Raw genomic sequence first — 25562 nt, 5'->3', positions numbered from 1 at the left:
GGTTTGTGAGAAATTTTTTTAAATCAAGTGTTGCAGAAAAGTCCATGCCTGAACTTATTACTAAATACATAACTCTTGCATGACATAATGATTGTGGTTTAATCAATTATGTGTGAAATAAGGTTTCCTTTAGAGAGGTATCATACAGATTCCTGATGGTCTGAGTGTCTGGAGGAGGAGCAGTAATTCTGTTTCTAAGACCCTCCTGAGAGAACTCCTGTCTACTTAGAATGCTGGCATATGTTTATCACTCCTCTGCTTAGTGCCATGGCAGAGTATGGAATACTCTTTCTTGTGGAATTAATTACTGTAGCCAAACTTGTAGTATCAGCTCCACCCAGGGGTTTGCAGTCAGCAGAACCATCCACTGGGCTTATACAAGTCTTTGCCCATACCTGTCATTATATAGTTGTCATTTGACTTCTGCACTGAAGATTAACATAGTTGCTGTGTAGAAAACTTAACAATAGGAAATGGAATATAATTGGTTTTTGCTTTGTACCAAACTGTTCCATTTAGGAGTTTATAAAAGGGAAAGGAGAGGAGATTGGTAGTGACAGATTTTATTTTTTCCCCTTAGATTTAGGAACTTGCCTTACTCTTCTTAGCACTAACGTCTAACACAGGCACAAGCTAGCTGCAGGAGGACTGTAACTTTCACCAAACTGACAAGTGACCTTTTAGTCTTTGAGTAGTACACTTGATGTCTTGGTACTGAATGAAAGGCTTAGGACTGTATTGCCCATAGAGAACGTTTTCCCTATTGCATGACCATTTAGCCAAATTTTCTTCAAATTCCTTGGAAAGGTAAGGGTTTATTTATTGGTCTCAGCCAGGAAGAGAGGTACTACATTAACCACTACAGAGAGTTCAACAAACCCATACGATTCTTCTCTAATTTATTAAGAACATACGGATGAAATGTCTTGTTTCTGCCAGATGCTGAATCCCCAGCCTGAGAAGACTTTTATTCGCAACAAAGCAGCACAAGTCTTTGCATTGCTTTTTGTTACTGAGTATCTCACAAAATGGCCCAAGTTTTTTTTTGACATTCTGTCAGTAGTTGACCTTAATCCACGAGGTGTGGATATGTACCTCAGAATCCTGATGGCTGTTGATGCTGAGCTGGTGGACCGGGATGTTGTTCATACATCAGAGGCAAGTTATTATTTTGCATTAACACTTGTTTTAAATTTTTAAGAAGTTCTCTTACTTTAATTAGAGCAGAATGCTCTAATATGCTCTAATAATAGATATGCTTTTTTCCTGTGGCAGCTCTGCCTTAGACACATTAGGTAGTTTAAATCCAAAAGCCATATGTTGTTTAATGCTTTTTGTGATTTCATACTTTTCAGTTAATTTTTTGTTTTGCTTGAAAGCTTGCAAGCAAAAATTAATCAACCGAGTTTGCCAATGTAATGCTAGACTGACTCATTTTAAAATGTTAATTTTTTTCTAGTGCATGTTTTAAGGGGTCCTAACATGAAAAGTCCATTTAATGATCTAGAGAGGTGCTCTTCTTTTTCTGCCTTTTTTTTCAGTGTTTGGGCATTGTGGTTAAAAAAAGGGAAAACCTAGGATATTTTGGTTTTATTTGTTGGAAAGGGAAAAAAAGCATTCTCTCTGGGTTTCTGATTTATTTATCTTGCTATGACATATGATGTCTGTCAGTGGATACAAAAATGCTACTAATCTGACAAGATGCTAATCTGTGACAAGACTGATTTATACTTTTTCTGTATTGATAGGAGGCTCGTAGGAACACCTTATTAAAAGATACTATGAGGGAACAGTGCATTCCAAGTTTGGTGGAATCGTGGTACCAAATCTTACAAAATTATCAATATAATAACTCAGAGTTGACATGCCAGTGCCTTGAAGTAGTTGGAGCTTATGTATCCTGGATAGATTTGAGCCTGATAGCCAATGAAAGGTAAGAAGGTTTTGATGGAAAAGGTTTGCAAAATAACCTTGGTAGTGTGCTGACTATATAGAATTAAAAATAATCTTTGAAGGACTTGTATACTTTATCTTTGGAGTTTTGGGAATTTTAGGAGAGTGATTTGTTTTTGCAAGCTAAGCTGGTATAATGGCTAAACTGAACACTACTCAGTTTGCTGTGTTCTCTTTAAAATGTATAAAATGTTGAGTTTTGTCAGTACAATAGACTTTGACACTGTTTTATAAAAAGAGATCATTGTAAATAAGCACACAAATAATATAAAGCTTCTATACAATGTTACTTTGTACATATAAAGCTAAACTTTTTTTTCTCTGAAGGTTTATAAATATGCTGCTAGGTCACATGTCTGTGGAAGTTCTCCGGGAAGAAGCCTGTGATTGTTTGTTTGAAATTGTAAATAAGGGAATGGACCCAATTGATAAAACAAAATTGGTTGAGTCTTTATGTCAAGTGTTGCAGTCTGCTGGCCTCTTCAGTATTGATCAGGTTTGTGTATTGATTTTTAACAATAGGAATGAGTCATAGGTTTCTGACAGTTCTTAAATAAGCAGATGCACAGAAAATTATAAAACAGTCCATAGGTTAGAGGGAAGTACTTGTGCTTTTGCATCAAAGCTGAACACTTCTTACAGTTTTCTCACATTTAAATGTAAGAGCTTGTTGTTAATGTTCATTATTAATTTGAACACACTGTGTTTCATTCTAGAAACAAGGTATTATGTAACTCCTCTGTTCCTCTCCTAAAGCATGTTGTGCCTACTGTTAATACTGCTTGTGTGTTTCCTTGTCTTGAATCTGCCCTCCTGAATGATTCTGTAATAGGTATTGTAGCCAAGATAGCTGATCTAATGTCTCACCCTAAAAAATTCTATGCATAATTAGGAGAAAGAACTTTCTTAAGGACACGTATACTGTTTTGCATGTGTGCACCATCAAACGTGAGGCTTGAAATGCTTATCTGTAAGCTGGAAAAGTATACCTGCTAACTAAGCACACATTCCCTGTCAGTTGCCATGTTTAAGGAACAGCTGTTCACTACCTGCTGTGGAGAAAGAACAACCAGTCCTTATGAAGCTGTAGTTCTTAGATTGCAAGGCTTTTACCTCTTAATTTTGAAACCTTTGTCAAATTTGTATTCCTACTAATAAAAATCTTACCTCAGTCTTTCTTAGGGAGACTTGTTATTCTTTCACTTTTGTACAGTTATGGCAGAGACCAAAGCATCTCTTTGAGGTGACTAGTTTAGGGGTATGTCTCAATTCTGATCAATGTATTTCTGCAAAAACAAGCCAGAAGTATTTAACATTAACTCTCTCTTACAGGCAGTACTGAAAGGTACTCATTATCAGTATTTCTGAAGTGACCTACAGCTGTTAATTCTTTGACGTTTTCCCATAAAAAGGTTTTCCTCTTATACAGCCTAAAATTTATGGTAGGCATGTGCTACCGCTTTTATTTTGATCCTGCTCTTGCTGTAAAGAGAGAAACAAATCTGAAGAGATGAAGCAAGCTACTGTTGTGTAATGAAGGACAGTCAAATCTGGCATTGCTTTAACTTTTTCCTCTCTCCATTCCCAGGGGAAAATGAACCAGGCAATTGTAGCTTCCGGCTAGGAGACAAGCGTTGATTTAATTCTACATACTAGATATGGGTAGTACAGTCTGTATGTAATCTCATGTTATTTAAACATAAGCTCTGATAGTATTTTTAATCAAGTGTCTTTTCTTGCAGGAAGATGATGTGGATTTTCTGGCCAGATTTTCTAAGCTGGTCAATGGGATGGGGCAAGCATTAATAGCTAGTTGGACTAAACTGATAAAAAATGGTGATATGAAGAGTGCTCAAGACACTCTGCAAGCTATTGAAGCAAAAGTGGCCCTAATGTTGCAACTTCTAATTCATGAAGATGATGACATCTCTTCTAACATCATTGGCTTTTGTTACGACTACCTTCACATCCTGAAACAAGTAAGTATGTCTGGCTTCAATTTAACACCCATTCTGACATGATTTTATTTGATTTTTGTGTGAATGTCTCATACTATGTGCAAACAGGCTTGAAAAATAGGTTTTTTGACTAATTAGTATTCAGTATCTTTAATGCCTGTGGTCATGCTATTTCCGTAGTATTGTTTAGAGATCTGAAGGAGTTTAGTTAAATCATGTGTTAAGGGGAAAGAAGGCTTGCAGATCATATGGCTGTTAAAAAAGCAAGTCTTTCTTTTCCTATTAGACAGTAATGACCGAGTTAGAATACAAAAAAATAACACTTGAATTTTATTTTACAGCTTTCTGCACTTTCAGACCAACAAAAAGCTAATGTAGAGGTAGGTATTTCTTTTTTTACTACAGATTCTGTACTTCAAGGACACATTGGATCGGTATATTTCATTTTGCTGAAACAAATCACATTTCATTTATATGCCTCAATGTGTATGTGACAGTAATTAAAAGTAAGGACAGTATGTTCCATCTTCTGCTAAGTAACTGCACTTGTTTCTTTAAATAGTAAACCTATATTGAATTGCGTATGAAGATGAAAACTATTTTAGAGCTGGTCTTCCCAAACAACCCTAATGCATATGTTGGCAAACTCCTCTGCAGGCTATGCTGTTCACAGAATACTCTTAAATCAACAGGGAAGAGTTGTTTTCTTGAAGTTTTTTTATTTTTATTAAAACCTGCCTTAATTCCAAAGGATTGGAAGAAATCTAGGAAGGGTTGTCATAAATATAACCCTTAATAATAGAAGTTAAGCTTAAGAAAGAAGCAACAATTGAGAGATAACAGTTGTAATTATGAGCAATTATATGTTAAACATTATATCAAATATACATTAAGCTCAAGTTTATGTGCTTGAGTTTAGATAATCTTAAGTTTATATGTAAAACATTAAGTTTAATAAGTAAAGCTTTGGAAGTAGTAAACTTACATGAATTTGTCAGCCCAGTCCTTCTATTTCCATTCTTTGACTGTTCTGCACCAATGTAGATGTACTAATTTGGATGTTGAACTGGTTAGATTGGTGCAGTTATTTCGTAAGTTCATACAGCTAACGGGTGTGATTCCTTTTCCTTTACAAAGAAAACTGAATTCTGTACCTGTTGTAACATGAAAAGTTGAATTTGGATAATTATGGTGTAGACTATCTTGATGTCCTTTTGTCTGATGTCTGTTTAAATTGGATTAGGTAACACAATAAGAGAACTTTGATAATAACACTGAATCTTTTTATTTTTGTGACTGTCTTTTGTTCTGACAGCTACATCAAATGATATTACTACTGCAGTACACTTAAGATACTAAAAGTTGGAATAAGTTACTGCCCTGAAATATGTTGGTTTAAGTTTGCTTTCACAATGGAGATTTTCATGTTGCAATTATTTCTTAATTTTACTGAGCACTTCTTGAGGATTTTTGTTAAACTGAGAAGTAATCATAACAATTTTTTTTCTTTCATCCAACTCATAATAAAATAATGCGAAATAGTCTAAATCTTATTGTTGTTTGTCTTAAGCTTTAAATTTTGTGCTTAGCAGCATTCCTTTAAAGTTTTGCATTTTAAAGTTTTCACTTCCAACTTGTTTGTTATTTGAACAGGAAAAAGGGGGGGCTTGTTTCTTGTGCCTCTGAAGTTGCAAAGCTTTTTCTCATCAGCAGGATCACATTTTTAATTCTTAGAATGACAGGCCCTTCTAAACATTTTCAGCTACAACTATATTGTGTTAATGTTTTGCAAGTATTCTAATTCTTTTATATCACTTGTTACAGAGAAGCAGACAATTCTCACAGGTCAAGGTGACACTTTGACACAAGGTGCCAAAGTATCTATTTCTGCAAGATGACCAAGAATTTCACCTCAGTAACTTAGATTTAATTCACTGGTCCATTTCGGTGTTGATGAATTTCAGGTTTTGCAGTTAAAATGAAAAATAGTAGTCATTATTTATTTGTCAAAACGTTTTTTTTTTTAAATTTGGTTTCATTCAGACTTAAGTAGAGCTAAGATCAAGCCTTTATATCGGCTTTAGGATGTATCAACAGTCACTACTAAGGTTATGTTGCACTTCATTGCTCTAATTATTCAGACAGCTTGCTGCTGCAAGTCATGGGCAAGGTGTAGAGAGACCCTCCCACTGAGAGACAAGGTGCAGAAAAGGCCCCCTTGCCTTCTGAACTTCTCAGAGAGGAGTCTAGGTGCAGCTGGATCCAGTCCTTCTCCCAGACTTAGTCAATGGTTTATGTATAAAGGATTGTGTAAGCGTAATTGAAGCTTTTTGCAGCTTTGTTCTGCAGGATTAAGGATGGCAACCCAAATATATAAATGATTTATTTTATTGACATCGATGACAATGACTAGACTAAAAGATTTGAATCAGAAGTATTTACCACATGCAATGGATAGTAGTTATAAGTACTACAGTAAAGTGCACTGTTTCTTGAAGCAGTGTTGAAACAGCAATATTAAAGATAGCAAAACACTTATTGAATAGACATTGATGTTACCCACACCAATTACTATGAACTATTAGAGAAGTTGATGTTATAGCTAAGCTGACTTATCCCTTTAAAATAGTATCTTGGACAGCCTGTTTTGTTTCCTCTGCCTAGATCAGTCATCTTGATCATTTTCAGTGTGAACTGAACAGCACAAATTACAAGCAGGAAATAAAGCTAGATAATACTATCAGAGACTGAGAGGTCCAGAGCATTTATGCTGTCTGTCTGGAATAACATCTGTGTATTGTTTGGATGTAATCCATCTGTTTTGATTTGGACTGTTAACTTCTGCTAAATCTCTGAAAATAACAGTTTGAAAGGGATTAAAAATATTTGTAAACACATAGCACTAGCTTTAATGTTTTCTTTATTATTTTTAACTGTTATTTCTTATAATTTGTTTGCTTCTGTGCTTACTGTTCTGTTTTTATCTTAGGCAATCATGTTGGCTGTTATGAAGAAGTTGACATACGATGAAGAATATAATTTTGAAAATGAGGTATTGTGTTATCGGAATAAACACATGTGCAACTTAATTATATGTAGTAAAACTTGATCACACTTCTAAAATATGTATTTTTCATAGACTAAATATTTAAAGGTAGGAAGCAAGAGTCCATAGGCTGAGATTTTTTCCTAGCTGGAAAGCTTCTAGGCATGCCTGCATAGAACAAAACAACATAGTAAAGGTATATCCAAGCCAGCTGAGTTAACAGTATTTGTGGCTGTGGTTGTACAGAGCTATTCCTAGGCAAATACAGCTGTGCTGATAACTAAACATAGCTGTTGAGGTGGCTTGTACAGTGCAAATTTGCATGTTTCTGCATGTCAGTTCTGTCTTGCAAAAATACTTGAGAAGTATTGTGTAATGAAACTCTCAAAAGACATGCTGCTTGAGCTACTGGAGATGGTCAAAGCTCTGCAAAAATAAGCTAAAGGTGGGGTAAGGTCTTTGATTTCATTTTCCTTCCATGCTTAACATCTCTGTCAGCCAACAGCAATGATGGAGTATGTGCGACAGACTTACTTTGCCCCGGGCTATTCAGAGAGCTATAATCTTAAAAGGGTTAACTTTAACTATGTCCAGTCCATTACAAATCTTGTCAGTCCAATTTTAAAACTAAGCTAGATGCTGAGAAAGCATGTCTTTGAGGAGTGAGTCAATTTTTAAGAATTGGGTCAATAAGGCTTTGCCAAGAGCATTTTCTTGTACTTTTGGCTGGTTTTCATTTTGGAAAGCCTTTTTAGTATGTTTCTGGACTGAATGCAGTGGATCTCAACATCTTATAACCAGCCATAAAAGGAGCTTGCTGTTATGCTGCAAGAGCACTGGATGAGCATTATTGAATTCTCTGAGTGTACTAAACTGGTTTTGTATGTACATGTTTTTGCTTTAGGTGTAATTGTCTAAAACGGTTGCGGATGAATTTAAACATGAAAATAAGGACTTAACTGATGTGAATGGGGTTTTTTTTTTTTGGTAGGGTGAAGATGAAGCAATGTTTGTGGAGTACAGAAAACAGTTGAAACTGTTGCTGGACAGACTTGCTCAGGTTTCACCAGAATTACTGTTGGCATCTGTCCGCAGAGTTTTTAACACTACGCTTCAGTAAGTTGGGGTTTATAACTTGTTTTGTATGATGCCTTTTTGGGGTTTGGTTTTTATTTTCCTTTTGTAAACCATCAGTTTGTAGTGAAATGTGTGATGCAGCGAAGTGAAGTCAATTGACAGAATGAGCTCGTTACAACTTAATGATAAATATGACTTTGTATAATCAGTTATTCAGCTCCTCAGAAAGAAAAAGCTTTCATTTTGTAACCTTAAATGGTAGCTTTTCTTTCCTAGAGATGTTTCTTGATCTTTGTCACTTACCTACACAGCTGTTTGGACAGGTGTTCACTTTGACACATCTCATAAGACTTTCCTTGAGGTGTAAATATTATGCATTACTTTTATCAGGAAAACAAGGTTGGATGGGGGGAAAAATCTAAGTGAAGTATTTTTGTAAAAGAAAAAAAAAAAAAGTAGATCCAGTCCTGGAAACTGCATGCAAGCAAAGAAACGTTACTAGTTCCCTGGCTAGAAGGACAGTTATGTGTGTACAAATAGGAATCCAGTATTGTTTGTGGGTACCTTGTACCTTAACTGAGCCTCTTACTTATGTGAAGCTGAATGGCTTGTCCATATGTCATAGTAAGCGGGTTTGTACCTAAATAAGCACATGAGAAATCTGTAGCTTTCAAGCTGAAACTTGTAGGGACTCTGGTGGGTTCGGTCTGTACGGGCGGAGACGGACGGAGACGAGAGATCTCTATAAGCAGATCTTGGGACACATGGTTTATTGCAAAGGGCGTGGGTATAGGGGCACTGCTTAGAGCTGCCAGACTCAGCTCGGAGCAGGCCCAAGAGAGCAAGAGAGTAAAGAAGAGTAAGTAAGGAGAGAGAGAGAGAGAGAGAGTGTAAGAGTGTGCGAAGAGTAAGAGAGGAATGGAATGGAATAGAATAGAATCGTGAAGTCCTGGTTACAATACAATAAATCATCTTCTGTACTGAATATTCTAATTGTCACTAACCAATCTAATACAAGATACAAATCCTATAGCATTTACATACAGCCTATAAGAGTTCTTATATTACCATAGAGTGTTACATCTTAACTTCTAAAAACTACTCTTTGGACCCCTTCTGCTGAGCTAGTAGGGTCTGCTCTGACCCTTGGACCTGCCTGCAAGCAGAGGGTATTGTTCCATCAAGAGGGGATTACTTCAGTGGCCATACCATTGTTTTCTAGTTGTTCAATAACTAAGACTTGGTATTTCAAAAGTGGCTTTCATTTCGATGTTGCCTGTAGTTTTCATATTCCCAAAATCTTTTGTCAGGCAATCATATTTATAAGGCTTTCCTGTTTCATCTTCCCCAACAGAAACGGATGAAAGAAAGTTGGTGATGATCTGATGAGGATGTGCTATTTTAGAGGATAAAGTCTTTCAGAAGCATCCTGAATTACTGCCTGGGCCTTCCAGTGTTTTCCTTAATTTAAATCTGTTCTATTTATGCTGTACATCTGAAGAAGGCTCAAAAGGAAATATTAACATGATAGAACTGTAATTATTTCATAAGGTACTAAAGACTAACATGATCTTCATATTCTTTCTCTAGGAACTGGCAGACTACACGATTTATGGAAGTGGAAGTAGCAATAAGGCTGCTGTATATGTTGGCTGAGGCTCTTCCTGTATCTCATGGTGCTCACTTCTCTGGTGATGTTACTAAAGCTACAGCTTTACAAGACATGATGAGAACGGTAAGCATGTTTTGAGAGCTGTTTGAAAGTGCCAGTAAAGACTGGAATGTTTCAGTTCAAATGGCTCATCTTAATTACTAGCATGTCACTTATGTTGCAGTTAGGTTTTATAAACAGCTAAAATACTAACTTGCTGATGCTTTTATTTGTAGCTGGTGACTTCTGGTGTTAGTGCCTATCAACACACATCAGTGACCCTGGAATTTTTTGAAACAGTGGTTAGATATGAAAAATTCTTTGCTGTTGAACCTCAGCACATTCCAACTGTACTAGTAAGTGTCATCTCATTTACATTTTTAACTAGGTAAGACTAGATAAGTTCTTAAGACTTAGGAAATTTTCTTGTTCTCTGAAGGTCACTAGGCTGGGTTTCTTAACTCATTGGATGATTAGATTTCCCCCCTGCCTTGTTTAGGGATTCTAAGACTGAAATGCTTTATTGATTGCAGATGGCATTTTTAGATCACCGTGGTCTTCGTCATACCAGTCCCAAAGTACGAAGTCGAACAGCTTACCTCTTTTCCAGATTTGTCAAGTCTCTTAAGTGAGTAAATAAATATATCCAAGTGGCACTGAATTTACTATACGTAACACTTCTGTATGTCACAGTTGTCATTGAAACAGGCTGGGCTTCAGATGGACTGCAGTGAAGTAAAATATCAAAACAGTGCTCTAGCAGGGTTGTTCTATTGTGCAATACTAATGTAGCAGTGAAAATATTTGTCACAGAACACAGAAGTGGAATACATATGCCTAGTATATTTTGATCAGATGTTAAAGCTGATGAACAATATAAACGTCTGTTCTCAGTAAGCAGAGCTGAGTGTGAGTGGATCTGGAGACTTTCAAGAGTAACTCTTCCCTGTTCCTAACTAAATTTTGAATAGTTTTAAAATTTATACTGATGAAGTTTACTCAGTGTATGAGTCCTTTGAACAATCTTTTCCTGTTGGTCTTGTTTCACGGGCATGTATTTAACATAGAGATGGAAGAAGCTCAGAGATGGCTCAGATTTCAGCATGCTTTTATTTTTCAACTGTTAATCAAAATATTTCACTTAAATGATGCATGTTTATAAAAATGAGGGAAAGAAAGAAATGGTTATTTCCCACTGTGCCATGTATTTATTTGGCCTACCACGAGCATCATACCCATAAGCCAGATTTTTCTGTGGCAGTGCTTTGATATTTAAAGGGGATTCCTATATGGAGAAGATAGTTTAGCATTTAACTTCACAGCTTAAACAAAATGTCTTGAAACCTAAATACATGTGCTTCTAAGTAGTGTTATGTACTTGTGTTTTACTTCAGTAAGCAAATGAATCCCTTTATTGAAGATGTTCTGAACAGAATACAAGACCTGATGGAACTTTCTCCTCCTGTGAGTATTTGCAGCAGGTTTTTGTAATGAATGAGGCTTGCACTTACTCATCAGTGTGCCTGGGTACTTGCTGAATTGTAAGCTTAGCATGCAAACATTTAAGCACAAGTAGTTATCCTGCTTTTCTGGTGTGAGATCACTTGCACATCTTACTTTTGTACCTAACTGCAATAATCTTGTTTATGTGGGTTTCTGGGAGTATAGCATAGAGATGGGTATATATAAAAGGCTATGAACTTTGAGAAGACAGCCTTGATAGAGGACACTTAGTGAATTATGCCTGTTATCTTCTATTTTAGGAAAATGGCTACCAGGCACTGTTAAGCAGTGATGATCAACTTTTCATTTATGAAACAGCTGGAGTGTTAATAGTTAACAGCGAATACTCTGCAGAAAGAAAACAGGTTCTGATGAGGAATTTGTTGACTCCGCTGATGGAGAAGTTCAAAGTATTGTTAGAAAAACTGATGATGGCACAAGATGAGGACAGACAGATGGCACTGGCTGACTGCCTCAATCATGCTGTTGGGTTTGCTAGGTAGGTACAGCACAGTAACACTGTCTGTTTCTGGTTTGAGTAAAAGGGAAATACAAAGGATTTACTGGGAAGAAGGGAGTGAGTTTTCTACTTTATTAACCTAGAAAATCATCAGTGGTTGTAGAATTTCTTGTGATAGCTGAGAAAATAAGTCCCCTTAGAGTCTGTTTTGGATCTAGATACAGAGAATATTGAGCAAGTTTATAACGAACCAGCATCTATTTCTTTGCTCAAAGGATTGTATGGAGCTAATCTAATCATATGTTTTTGGTAAATTGTTAGGATTTAATTCTCAAAAACTGCCAAAGTGATTCTATTTCATATCAAAATATTCTGTTCATTACTTCCACTGTCTGGCTCCCAATTCATGAAATGGAGTATTGCAGTTTAGTGCCTGGGTTGGAAAGCATTTTTTCTCAGTTTTACTGCTTCTTCATTGTACTGGAACATGAGCTTATGTAAAACTTGATGTGTGCTTCCACAGCCGAACCAGCAAGGCTTTCAGCAATAAGCAAACTGTAAAACAGTGTGGATGCTCAGAGGTTTATCTGGACTGCTTACAAACATTTCTGCCAGCTCTCAGTTGTCCATTACAAAAGGAAGTTCTGAGAAGTGGTGTCCGCACTTTCCTTCACCGCATGATTATTTGCCTAGAGGAAGAAGTTCTTCCATTCATTCCTTCTGCCTCTGAACACATGCTTAAAGATTGTGAAGCAAAAGATCTTCAAGAATTCATTCCTCTTATAAACCAAATAACAGCTAAGTTTAAGGTATGATATTGCATAAGCTTTTCAGGGTCAAAGTGTTGCTGAGAGATCTTTTCTAGTTCCAGAAAAACAGAACTATGTTAGAACTCTAAGAATTAATAAATGAGTGTATTTTGAAGACTACTATTGGGAAACATTGTCTTTGATCACAGTCATACATTGCTGGACTCACAGTGATTAAATGAGTGGTTTTTTTCTTTGATTAATCTTAAAATTTTATATTGTTTAATTTTTTGGATTTGATATTAAAATACTACTTGCAGTGCAAATTTTTTTTATTGACACAATTAACTTCATGCCTTCCACTGAAGTTTTAAGCTAATGTTACAAAATACACAAATCTGAAGTGAACTTTCTCATCTCTTATAATGTGATTTCCAGAAGATAGATATACAGAAATATCAAATATGTGTATAGGGAGGAATATAGATTTACAAGATCTCTATTCTGGGTGGTGGTGCATAAAAATAAACACTGAGACTTCAAGTACTGTTATTCAGAGTAGATTGACAAACACTGAGGTTTGGAAATTGCACACGAGATGTGCGTTAAGTAGCAGTAGGACTGTCAATTGATAATCTAGCAAAGGCTCTTGAAGTGTAACCTTTGAGAGCCTTCCAGTTTCAAACGGCTCTAATGTAAAGCCAGCAAAACAGATGAAGCTACAAACGTGTTACCTGTGTCCATTCCCTGGAGCTGCCACAAGGATATTGCACTGCTGTGAATGGTCTGGGAAATTCATTGCTGTATGAAAAGGTTAAGAAGCCACTTAAATAAGTTTAAAATAAACTTCCCAGCAGAATGCAAAATTAAAATTGCTGCAAGTGAAGAGAAGTGCATTTTGTGATAGCGTGTGGATGGACTGCTGGAGTAGCTAATCTTCAGAGCAGAGAGGGAATTTTGAAAAATCAAGTATTTAAGAGACTAGGGAGGAAGACTCTTACTACTTTAGTCCTTTTAGCAAGTTATGCTAAAGGCAATCTGGGATAACAGTAGATAATTAGTCTGTGAAAGATGTGGAAGATAAAAGTCACAGGGGCAAGACTGGACACATACCATGTTCAGGTGTAATATTTGTGTGATACAGTACTACTCTTACTATAACATGGTAAAATAAAGATCCTAGCTTCTATAGTCTCACCTTTAATACTTCAGAGGCATAAGAAAGAGAAGATAAAAGATAAAATCTTGCCTTAAGCATTAAGAAATAAACGTATGAGTTGCCTCTTTGTGGAATTCTAGGGTGTGACTGAATAGCATGCACCTTCAGTTTTTCAATTCATAATTAATTTAGTGCCCTTACGTATATTTCTCACTAAAAGTGTTGTAAGTGACAAGTTTATTCTGCCATGCCAGTGGGAAAACTTTTTCTTTAGTAATCCTTAAAGCAAAGTTCTATAAAAGCTGGCCTGTTGCCAGTTTTAACATCTTAGAGATGATATTCCAGGAAATTTGAAATTGCCTGTCTGAACAGAAGGATGAAAAATCCTGAAAAACCTTTTCCTACTCAAAATGAGGCTAGACCAGACTAGTTATTTTTGTGCAAAAGGCTTAAAATAGGTGATGTGTAAGTCAAGGTACAGTAATGTTTATGGTGACCCTGATGCAACTTGCTTTGTTGTAAGTAATTATATGAGATTACTAACATTAAAAGTCAATCCAAGCTGAGAATTGTAGTGAGCCTTCAAGTTTTAACTTCTAAATGTTGAAGTTCTCTTTTTGAGCTGACACCCTCTTCTGACCTTCACAGACACAGGTTTCACCTTTTCTGCAACAGATGTTTATGCCACTACTTCATGCTATTTTTGAGGTGTTGCTCCTTCCAGCAGAAGAAAATGACCAGTCTGCTGCTTTAGAAAAACAAATGTTACGGAGGAGTTACTTTGCTTTTCTGCAGACAGTAACTGGCAGTGGAATGAGTGAAGTCATAGCTAATCAAGGTAAGAAATTCAGTTTCTCAAGGATAATACTGTGGTTATTCTTACCTACATTTTATCTACTAAAATTATTAGCCTAGTTCCTGGCAAGTACTATTAACTATCTTACAGCAGAATGGATTAATGGAAGTACTGTGTTGAACTTGCTGATTCAAATTACCTGTTGTACAAGAATTTGGGGTTGTGAAATCCAGCTATAATAGGCATATTCTTCCTATTGATCTTTTCAGCTTTATGTGATCACCATGTCTATTAGGACAAGAACAGTGACAACACATCTTCATGTGTCATTGTATTTGTTTGGTGAATTGGAGATTATACAATGTATAGCAGTGTTCAGACTGCTGGGCAAGACCACTCACAGCTGCCACTATTCATTGTGTCTGTTTTTGGAAGGACACATCAGTAAATCCTGTAAACTTTTATCACTGTTGCCTGGTCTTGTTACCTATGGTAGAAGGCATCATGTGACTTAGTATGTATGTAGTTACCAGGTTTTCCTCACCTTTACTGGCCAGATGCAAATTAGTTATTTTCATAGTGGGAATTTGAAGTCAGATATCTAGTCGCTTGATACTTTAAGTGATTCTTTCTATTTGAATTCCACCAAAATGGTTAGGGACTTCAGAAAGCTTAAGGTCACTCATCCGGTAAGTGGAGCTCAGAATTCCTTTCCCCTGTCTTAAAATGGTGGTAATACTGCTGGGAAAGGAAAACGTAGCATTTAGTGATGAGAGCTTTCTTGAAAGACACACTTGGTAGTTGCGATGGGCCAAGAAATTTTTAAAGGGATCAAACAAATAAACAAAGATGCAGCACAGAAATTTTAAATGTGTGAAAAATATCTTGCCATATGTTGCAAGATAACTACTTCAGTGCTGCTGAGTTTTAATTAACTCTTCCAAGTTTAGGTAGGGAGGAGAAAATCTGTATTTGTAAACAGGTCAAAGTACTGCCCTCACCTTTGTGTGTGTTAAAGGCCAGAAGAGCAATTTAAATTTCCAACATAAAAAAAAAAATATAACCTAAATAAGAGTTGTCTTGCATCGTAGGGGAAACTTCCCAAAAATAATTGAGATTTGTGCAAAAAAGAGCTATTTTGAAGTTGAAGCATGTCTTCCAGGTCAGTATTTATATAAAATAGTGTAAGAGTACCAAAACATTTTAGGCTGCAATTTGAAGTGACAAGCTCATTTTAATGTGTTTAAGGTGCAGAGAATGTGGAACGTGTGTTGTTCACTGTCATTCAAGGAGCAGTGGATTACCCAGATCCTATTGCACAGAAGACTTGTTTTATTATTCTTTCTAAGTTGGTGGAGCTTTGGGGTAAGAATGTCTTTCCAGAATTCCTTTCCATCTGCTACTACCCATGAAGCAATAATAGAACCTGAAATATTATTTTTATTTTTAGGAGGTAAAGATGGACCAGTAGGTTTTGCAGACTTTGTCTACAAGCACATTGTTCCTGCGTGTTTCTTAGCACCTTTGAAGCAAACATTTGATTTAGCAGATGCCCAGACAGTACTGGTATGTATTATGGATGGTTTTTTTGCATTCATTCTTGTGGTGCAGATTCAAGCTAACAAACCTACAGTAGCCATGTGGTATTAAAGATGATTGTCATCTCAGAAATAAAATCTCTTAGGTTTTGTGAGATTTTTTTAAAATTTAGATATCTGTATGATTAATTATTAAATATTGGGGTAGTGTATTCTGTCGTTTACCTAGGCTCAAAATCAACTGGAGATCTAAGTATTTAACATTGACCTGCATTACTTATTAACTAATGTTCAGTGAAAGCGAACATACAGAGTTGGCTGTTCTCTAGTTCATTTTGGATTCAGCTGTGCAGAAATTTTTCTGATTAGAGTGGAACAAAACCTTGAAGGTCAAGACTTGGCATTGTGTGAGGGGAAAATGAAGGGATAATGGCATGAACTAGCCCTTGTTTTGGGTCTCATTAGGTTCTTTAGCTTTGAATAGTGAACCAGTAGACCAGTGCAACAGTCTAATGCTCTGTATTACATTTCAGGCTTTATCAGAATGTGCAGTGACGTTAAAAACAATTCATCTCAAAAGGGTAAGCGTCATGATACTTTACAGAGAATAACTGTCACAGGTTTCTTTCTAGTGGTTTTATCAATTTCTAAAAGTTAGATACTTACTAGGGTGAATTCCTACTCTACTGTTATATAAAATAAAAGGATGATCATAATTCTGTTCATGGATACGTGATCCAGTAGTTCTACCTCTTGGTAAATTAATGCAAAATATTGATTCTTCATTAAGGAAAAAATTTGCTCACTTTTTTGCTGTGTTAAACGAATCAATTGGCATTCTTTCACTTTCCAGTGTATAATTAAACTGACATAAAAGAGCAATTAATGATGTACTGTAGAGCACTTCTGTGTGAAGAATAAAGTATATGTTGATGTGTAGGAGACTAGATGAAAAACATTTATGGAAAAAATAAATGTGGCATTGTCTAATGCCTAAAAGAGTGTAGTGTATTCTGGTTTTAATAGGAGATGAAATAGTTTCTATGTTCATGTTTGTTTTTGTTACATCATTTAACTTACAGGCTATCTTTTCTGTCAAATGCAAGTAAAAGTCACAACTACAGAAAACTGTAAGAAATTTTGAACTGGTAGAAAAGAGATTGTGTTTTAACTGAGGAGTCCTTTTTCCCCAAAAGCAAGGAAGAGACAAATCTGTAGGAAAACAAGCTTTGGTAAAGGAAGTAACTTACTAGTGCAAATACTGTTTCTTTTAGCTCTCTCATGGTTTAGGACCAATGTTCCCCAATTTAGTGTTCCCACTGCAATAATCCAAACTACATGCTGCTTGCTCACTCCCCCCTCCCATTCCATTCCCTTTCCCAGTGTCAGACTGGAGAGGAGAATTGGAGGCACAAAAGATGAAGATTATGGGTTGAGATAACAATTTACTGGGAACAGCAGTGAAATAAGAGGCATAACAGGACCAATATAAATAAAGGGCTACAAGAAAAGCAAACTATTTACATGTGAAAAAAAAGTGCTCCACACAGAAAACCAGTTATACTCAAACTGCTGCCACGCTGCCCTGGAGAGGTGGTACAGAATAAGCACCCCTCCTGGCTACTGCAGAAATTTTCCTTGTTCGGGCCAGAACCAGGACAAACACTACTGCTAAAAAATGATCTGAAGTCTTCTCCCCTCATGTGAGGTGTATACCATGTTCTAGTTCCAGGGTCACTTTTGTGAATTAATAGAGTTGGTTCACTTTCCCTTGGTAGATCTATTGGGTTATGTTGGTATTCTGCCAGCTTGTGCAGTGATCCCTTCTGTGATGAAAGTTATCTGATAAATATAGGTAAAGAAAACAAAAACTGAAGTGTTAATCAAAATGTTTGTTTTGCTCAAAGGTTTGGACAGTCCATTTTATTACTGCTTAGTTCACTGCAGATTACATAGTGTTACAAGAGGAGAAATACTGTGTTCATCTGCACTTGGCTACTGAATTTTGCAATGGGATCAGTAGGCAGATACTAATACCTAATTTTTTTATTTCTTCCAAATCTCAGTGAAATTAGAGCTGCCTCTATAATTAATTGACTCTTATAGTTCACATGTAACAAACTGTTTAACTCTATAGTAATTCTTATTTCAGTGCAATTTTTAGTGCATTTTTCTTCTGTGTAACAAAAGGTACCAACCAAATTGCAGTCAAACCTTTAATGCCAAGATTGAGAAACCTTTTTATTTGCTAACAGCTGAGAATAGCATAAACATTTGAAAAGCATTACTTCTGTGTAAAATGGTCATGTAGACCACCATACAGTATAAGGCTGTGATTTTTCCATTTGTAAAAAAGTAAGCTTGAAAAAATTGTGTACTGCTTTTCTTTAGGGTCCTGAGTGCATTCAGTATCTTCAGCAAGAGTATTTGCCTTCTCTGCAAGTAGCTCCTGAGATAATCCAGGTAGGAACTCCTAAACAAATACTTGGAAAACTCTTTAACAATCATAAATGTTAAATGGAGAGAAATGGATATTTACAAATTTAACCTCCTTTTATCCCACAGTAAAATTTACTCAGTTATTGCATATGAGAGTAGGATTAATTTATCATAAGGAATAAAGACACTGTAAAGGTACCTTGTAAAAAAAAAAAAAAAAAAGAAAGAGTCCAGTGTATGTAACTGGCTAAGCAATCTTCCTACTTTAATTCAAATTTTAACTTGAAGATCTCCTTGTAGATAGTCATGTTTCTTTCTCCTCAGCTAAAAGTGAATCAGATATCCTGTATTTGAAAAAAAAAAAAAACCCAACCAAACAAATTGCTTTTCACCCTAGAATGCACTTGGGCTGTCATAGCCTTCTACAAGTTTTTTTCCATAATGCACTTTTCTTCGGTTGTACATTAGGGAAAACAGAAGCTAACATCAATGGCTTTGCATATGAATATATCTCAGGTTGTTTTATTGCTTCAGTTAGTTACTTTGTATTTCTTTGTTCTCACAGGAGTTCTGTCAAGCACTTCAGCAGCCTGATGCTAAAGTTTTTAAAAATTACTTAAAGGTATAAAGGTTTTTTTCTTTGAATAGCTTTTAGTTCCATTTGAACTTTACCATACAATTCAGTCATAGTAGTGACTTGAAGTAAAATCAAAATACTGAATTATTTAGTAGTTTTTAGCTATTGGGAATCTCCAAGTAGTAAAGCAGTTAATTGGAAAGACAGAGCAAACAGCCATAAATCTACAAAATTGTCACTCGTTCTTAGCAGCTTGCTGTCTCAGTAGTTTGATACTCTTGTGGCTTTTGTTTAATATCTGAAAAAGCAAAAATGTGGTGCCTAATTGTAGAGAATGTCAGATTGCATCATTTTTGAGGGTGTGAGTGTAACCAAATAGCATGTCGCATCCCTAAACTTAATGTGTTAACCTGTATGTTAAACCCAGAAGTTAGCTCTTTCAAACGAATTCTGTTATACCTCAAGCATTCCATGTCTTATATTTCCTTTAATTTTTTAAAAATAATTCTTCACAGGTATTTTTCCAGCGAGCCAAGCCCTAAGGAAAGTACTGGAATCTCATGTACCTGTTTCCATAAAGCAGAACTCTGGTTGTTAATTTATAAAAAACGCTAACTCTTGTGCCATTCAAACTGGTTTTGTTTTTAAGAAATGTTGCTTTGTGCTCACATCAGTATGTACTTTAACCTTCTGCAAAAAAGAAATGCAAATTCCCCACCTGTGTCTCAGACATGAAGGTATGTGACAACATGAAAAATTATCTGTATACACAAACTTTTATTATGTATAGGATGATTTAAGCTTACACTGTAACACATACAGCAATGAAATTACACTTATTTTTTAAATTAAATGAATTAAATGTAAAAATACCTTCAGACCATAGCAATGGTTATTAAAATGTGTACATTTTTGATACGGAGTAAAATGTTTTAATAAGACATAAAATTCATTTGTTCCTGTATGGTGACATGAAAATAAAACAATCAAAGTCCTTCTTGTAGATAGTCATTTTATTGAAGTTGTCTTAATGATAAAATATATATATACCTCCTATAAAACAGATTGGTGTAATAAATGATTTCATTTAAAAGTAGCATCTGGTTCTATCTTTTTTTTATAAAAACAATAAAATTTTATCCAGTGAAATGTGTAAGTCTCTCTGAATCATTTTGGCTGAATCTTTAGAAGCTACAGCATTCTTGAACCTACTGGCTGTTATATTTGAGTAGAACCTGGCAATTTTTCTGATGCTTAGATAATAAATTGTGTTGCTCCCTTGCATGTGGAAGATGCTGGCAGAAAGAAAGAATTGCATTCACTGCAATATTTCAGTAGCGTCAGTGGTCTATACAGTGATTTTTAGTAGAATGCTGCTAGTTTTATTTTTTTAATTCTCTAAAATGACAAGTTTTTGTAACTATTTCATAGGGGCAGAGGAAAGTTCGAGTCTTGCCATGCACGGGATTTATAATCCTTTCCTCATGAACTGATGTCCATAGTAAAAAGCTGACTTACCTCTAGCATAATCGGATGAGCATTTTTCCTAGACTCTGTGGTGCTGTGTTCCTCATTCACTTTAATTGGAAAATAAATGGGAAGGTGGGTCAGAAGCAGCATGTGGAATCAAGAGTGTGGTGATGTTTTGAGGATACTGCCATTTTCATTTTTCAGTGAGGGAAGAAAATACCTTTACTACCTTCAATAAGACAGTATCACTTCTGTAAGATTTTGTTCCTTATTTATATGTGTTTAATCAAAAGTTTCTTGTTATTCAATTAGTTGTATCACAGAATGAGTGCTTGTGGTGCTTTTCATATTTCCTAGTTTCACAGTCCTGTTTCCCTCCCTTTGCTGCCATACCAATGCTCCATTTCATTTTCTCCCATAGTACTAGAAACCTTCCCTCTCTGACTTGGTGCTTTCCCGGTGTTGCCATTCTCCTGCACCTCCCCAGCACAAAGGCTGCACCCCTGACACTGCTGTGGCTGAGCATTTGCTGCCAGTCTTCTGTGTCAGGCTTGGCCTCCTTCCTTATGGAAGTTTTACCACACAGAGGGCAGAGCTTTCACTAGGCAGATTATGAAGCGAACAATAAAGCTTCCATCTTTAGCAAAGCTTTTTGGGTTTAAGTCACAGTGTAATGGAGTAACTCTTAGTTTTTATATATGATTTAGGGTTTTACTGCTAAGAGGATGATTTAGCTATTATTAAATTAGAGCCTTATGAGCAAATTCTTTAAACTGGCCACTGCCAAAAGAGACCCTTTTCCTTCCTCAATCCCACCATCCTTCACCCATCCCACAGGTCCCGTTGTGCCAAGTCTGGAGCTCACCTATGCCCATAATCAGCTATCCAGGAAGCTGAAGCAGCAGAAACACTTCCCCCTCACAGTGTGTTGCCTGCTTTGGTGGTGGCAGGTGAGAATGGATATAAAGCAGAGAGCACCAAGTGTAGGAGCAAGCCGTGTGTGGCACCCATTAGCCTGCTTCTATTATGAAGTTGTACCCTGCCCTCCCATCCATAACTGAACAAGTATCTTGTAGGATGAGTGGTCTGGATCTTCAGAGAGTGTAAGTTGGTTCAGCCTGAAGAATTAAAAAAGGATTTTTTGTTTTTGTATGCTTTGTTCAATCAGGCTTATGCAACCTGACCTCTAAAGCAGCACCTCGGCGGTAATTTCTGTATCTTTAGCTTAACATGTAGTTACTGATTCTGGCTACTAGCAGGTGTTTTTTTTTTTTTTTTTTTTTGTAATTTCCTTCAGTGGTGCAGAGATGGCAAGTCTGCAGCTGCTTTATGACAGTTGTGTTATGTGGTGAGTAGGCAGCACCTAGTAACTATGTTTGCAAAGAATCAAGGTTTAGAAAGGCAATGGCTGGGTTTCTACATTTTACTTCGAATAAGTGGATTCCTGCTGTGCATGGTCTTTCTTAGCATCTGAACTAAGAAGTTCACTACCTCCATCCAAAGAGAAATCTAGTGATGCACCACATAATCAAGAGTGTGAACTAGATTCTTCAGGCAATGTTTAGATACTTGGAACATAATATGAAAACTACTCAAGCACATGGTATGACTCTCAGGGAGGGTCTTATGCAGGGCCAGGAGTTGCAACCCAATGATCCTCATGGGTCCCTTCCGACTCAGCATATTCTGACTATGATATTTCTTGTGGGGTAGAAGAAGGGGAAGAAGATAAGAGGTAATCTCTCCAAGGAGTGCTCTCATTTAGGTTGACAATCACAAAATATCCTTTTCCAGACAAAGGTTAATGATCGCATTTAAAGGCTGCACCAAACACAACACCTGCAGCCTTCCTCTATGACTTAACATTGTTGTGGTCAAAATGCCCCTAGATCTAGACTGAAGATGTTTAAAATCATCATCATGTGTTATATGTTATATGTTATATGTTAGCATATAACGCAAATTTCCTCTTGTAAATAGGAAATGTTTTCTTCCTCCAGTGTATCTTTCTGTTCTTCACTGGCTGCTCATGTTCATGGCATGACAGATGCATGGGCAGTTGTATTTGGCTGTAATTTGTCTTGGGTGGTTGTACACAGTGTTTCTGACTAGCTGTGGGGTTGGGTACCTGTGTGGGATGTGAATTACACAAGTTATACAGACATACAGTATGATAATCACAGAATCATTTAGATTGGAAAGGACCTCTAAGACCTTCAAGTCCAACCACTAAGCCAGCACTGCCAATCCCACCACTCAACCATGACCCCAAGTGCCATATCCAACACATCTGTTAAGTACTTCCAGGGACGGAGACTCAACCACTTCCCTGGGCAGCCTGTTCCACTGCTTGACCACCTTTTTGGCAAAGAAATTTTCTTCCTTCATAAAATGGTTGTTCAAGATTCCAGGCATTTCAGAAAAGCAGGAAATACCAGGTTCCAGAGCAAGAGTTTTTTATCTAAGAACGGGTTTTTTTGTCAATGCAAGCAACTATTCCACTGAATTCTCCTAGATGGCTTTGTATCTATGCAACAAGAGGAAGAGTATAATTAGTGTGAGGAGGTTTGCTTGGGAACATTAATCTGTATATGTTGTAAACAGATTTGGAATGAATTCTCTCGTGGGAAGATGGAAAGAGCTGTCTTACATCATGGAATTGCACCTCTTCCCTCTGCAAAACTACAGAAGAAAATGGAACTATGAAAGGCAGTTCCAGCAGAAGTGAAGTTGGCTGCTGAACAGCTTTGCTTATTCTGCTTCAGCTGTGATGCCCCTTAAGTACTTAAATCAAATATAGAAAGCGAATAGATTACAAGCATAAATGGGTCAAAATATTTGATTTTCTTTAGAGAATTTGTAATACAGGAAAAACAATTATTAACTTGCTTATGAGTTTCAAGTGTTACTGTTCTCACCCACTTACTGGTAAAGTTAGTGGTTGTCCTTTTGGTAAGGTTGGTAAAATGCAATTTCTCACTCAAAATTTTTAAAAGTTAAATAATTCAATCAGATGTTCATTCTTTCTTGGCATATATCTAGTATGATTTCCACTCTCCCCTGTTCTTACCTCATTTTTGCTAGGTTCCCCAGAGGGTCCCAGGAAAAATATTAGAAGAACATACTGTATTTTGCCTGTTTTAGTGCCTTCAGCTCTAATTAACTATGTTCAGCTTGACTTTTTTTTTGTCTCCCTAGCATTTTTTCTTTTGGAATTCTGGCATTCACAGCTACAAGTGTGAAGACTGTTTGCAACATGCCAGCTTTAGCTGCAATTCCCATAGACATATTGTTAGGCTGGAGTTCCAACAGTGTACAGCTACAGACTGCTGAATTTGGAACATGAATGAGAATCCAAATACCAGAGAGGTGAGAAATAGCAAAAGTTTTACTTTTATGTTAAAAAGAAATGGAAACAAGCAAAGTAAAAAAAAATCTAGAAAAAACCTGCAATGGCACTTTCCTTTTTGGTGTCTGTTTTTTCCTATTCTTAAATTGGGCATAACATTTTCCTCTGATTCATGCTGTTAAACATTTAAAGGTTAGAGAAGATCTTCGGTGCATAAGGATCACTGATTATCTTGCAGACATACCCAAAAAATGAACCGTTTGGATCATGTGAACTGTATGAATCTTTCTCATTGCTTCATGAACGAGGGAAAGCACATGGATGGTAACTGCAGTGAGAGCAGTCAGTGGCCAGCCCCAGGGGCTGGATGACACTGCATCTGAGATACTCTAGGTATTAAATAAACAAAGTCCTGGGGAACCCGGTCTGAAGTCAGCACTGACACTGCTTTGAGCAGGTGACTGAACCAGAGACCTCATCCATTGTGAATGAGACTGTAATTTAAAACATCAGTTTTACAAAGCATCATCATACTTAGCCAACAGTTTCATTTTATTCAAAAGTGGAAGCAAATACATATTCACAAAGAGAAGTTCACAGGCGTTTTCCTGATTTTGTGGGGGCCCTTGCTAAAATCCTTATTAACAATCTGATGAATATTTCTGAAGACAAAGCTGGCTCATGGGTATCTACCTGATAGAAAAATACGGCTTGCAAAGCTGGGTACAGAGGAAAGGGTAACAGAAATAAACCATGTAACACTGCAGTGTTTTGAAAGATGCAAGGACAGAACAGAAATGTAGTAGGGAATTATTCCCTCTACAATATAGCATTATAAAGCAAAGTTCAGATGCCAACAAATGGGGGAAATAAATTAAGCATTTAAATTAAGACCATAAATGCATCAAAGTCAATTTATCAGTTTCACTAAGGAGAACTTTGGAAAAAGCTTAGTGCCCTGTAACAAGTGAAGCAGAGAAAGTCTGAACTTGTGATAAAAATTACAAATGTGACCGATAGGTAAGATAATGACAATAAACAAAGCCTGTGAGCAAGAGGCTGCTGTCAGTTCCTCAAGACACTAGGCTTTCAAGATTTGGGAAGATGGCAACTGCAAACAGGAAATATAGAGGATCAAAACCGGGATCGCCGTGGGATGAAAAAAAAAAAAAAAATCTTTTCACTATTTTCCCGCTATAATTATGATCAGATTACATTATGTATATATTATAAAATTATCAATATTTTTCATTATAAAGATCGTTTATTGGAACAGCAACATTACAGGGCAGACAAAAAACCACATAGCAAGGGATAAATCAGCCGGGAACTTTGGTTTAAAACGTATCAGTAACAACTGAGCGGGATCAGGGATGTGAGAACTACCAGTATTTCGTGAGGTTTAAACAAGGTGGAACAGAGAGCAATTACACGGGGCAGGAAAACACTTCTCCCGGGTATCCGCTGAGTGCGCCGTGGGGAGGCGGGGGTCCCACAGCTCGGGCCCAGTGGCCCGGGGCAGGGACAGAGGCAGCTCTGTCTCGGGGAGCCGAGGAAGCGAAACCTCCGCCGGACCCATTACGCAGCAAAAAAATCACCACGGCACCCTCCCGGAACCGCTCCGAGCCTATTGGGAACATCGCGCCAGCGAAAACACCCGGAGTGACCACTTTTGAACAACATCCGACTCCCACTTTCCCATGTTTCCCAGATGTTCCCCTGTCTCGCGGTTCACCGCCGCGGGGGCGGGCGCTGCTCCCTCGGCCCCCCCGCGCACGGCTCCCCTCCGTCCCCGCCGGGCGGGAAGGGCGCGGTGGCTGCGCCGCCCGGGCGGTGC

At 37.0% G+C, this 25562-nt stretch overlaps 1 protein-coding gene across 6 annotated transcripts in view; it reads left to right on the top strand.

Annotated features, from left to right (window-relative positions):
* Window positions 1-19909, top strand: part of XPOT (exportin for tRNA) — a 29227-nt gene extending 9318 nt beyond the window's left edge. For 4 of the 6 annotated variants that reach the window (XM_032106257.1, XM_032106255.1, XM_032106258.1 and 1 more), the window contains 20 exons: window positions 940-1158; window positions 1749-1933; window positions 2281-2449; window positions 3696-3932; window positions 4253-4291; window positions 6901-6963; window positions 7949-8073; window positions 9625-9769; window positions 9922-10041; window positions 10219-10313; window positions 11080-11149; window positions 11449-11687; window positions 12172-12457; window positions 14205-14394; window positions 15601-15717; window positions 15803-15918; window positions 16424-16471; window positions 18282-18353; window positions 18895-18951; window positions 19422-19448. In XM_032106257.1, coding sequence (XP_031962148.1) covers window positions 940-1158; window positions 1749-1933; window positions 2281-2449; window positions 3696-3932; window positions 4253-4291; window positions 6901-6963; window positions 7949-8073; window positions 9625-9769; window positions 9922-10041; window positions 10219-10313; window positions 11080-11149; window positions 11449-11687; window positions 12172-12457; window positions 14205-14394; window positions 15601-15717; window positions 15803-15918; window positions 16424-16471; window positions 18282-18353; window positions 18895-18951; window positions 19422-19448 — 2619 coding nt within the window. Of the gene's footprint in view, window positions 1-939; window positions 1159-1748; window positions 1934-2280; window positions 2450-3695; window positions 3933-4252; window positions 4292-6900; window positions 6964-7948; window positions 8074-9624; window positions 9770-9921; window positions 10042-10218; window positions 10314-11079; window positions 11150-11448; window positions 11688-12171; window positions 12458-14204; window positions 14395-15443; window positions 15521-15600; window positions 15718-15802; window positions 15919-16423; window positions 16472-18281; window positions 18354-18894; window positions 18952-19421 lie in introns of those variants that run through there. The other 2 variants (XM_032106254.1, XM_032106259.1) reach the window with 2 other exon arrangements.
* The last annotated feature ends 5653 nt before the right edge of the window (window positions 19910-25562 follow it).

This window comes from Corvus moneduloides, chromosome 4, assembly GCF_009650955.1.
Source record: "Corvus moneduloides isolate bCorMon1 chromosome 4, bCorMon1.pri, whole genome shotgun sequence".
NCBI lineage: Eukaryota > Metazoa > Chordata > Aves > Passeriformes > Corvidae > Corvus > Corvus moneduloides.
This window is presented reverse-complemented; position numbering and strand designations above follow the sequence as displayed.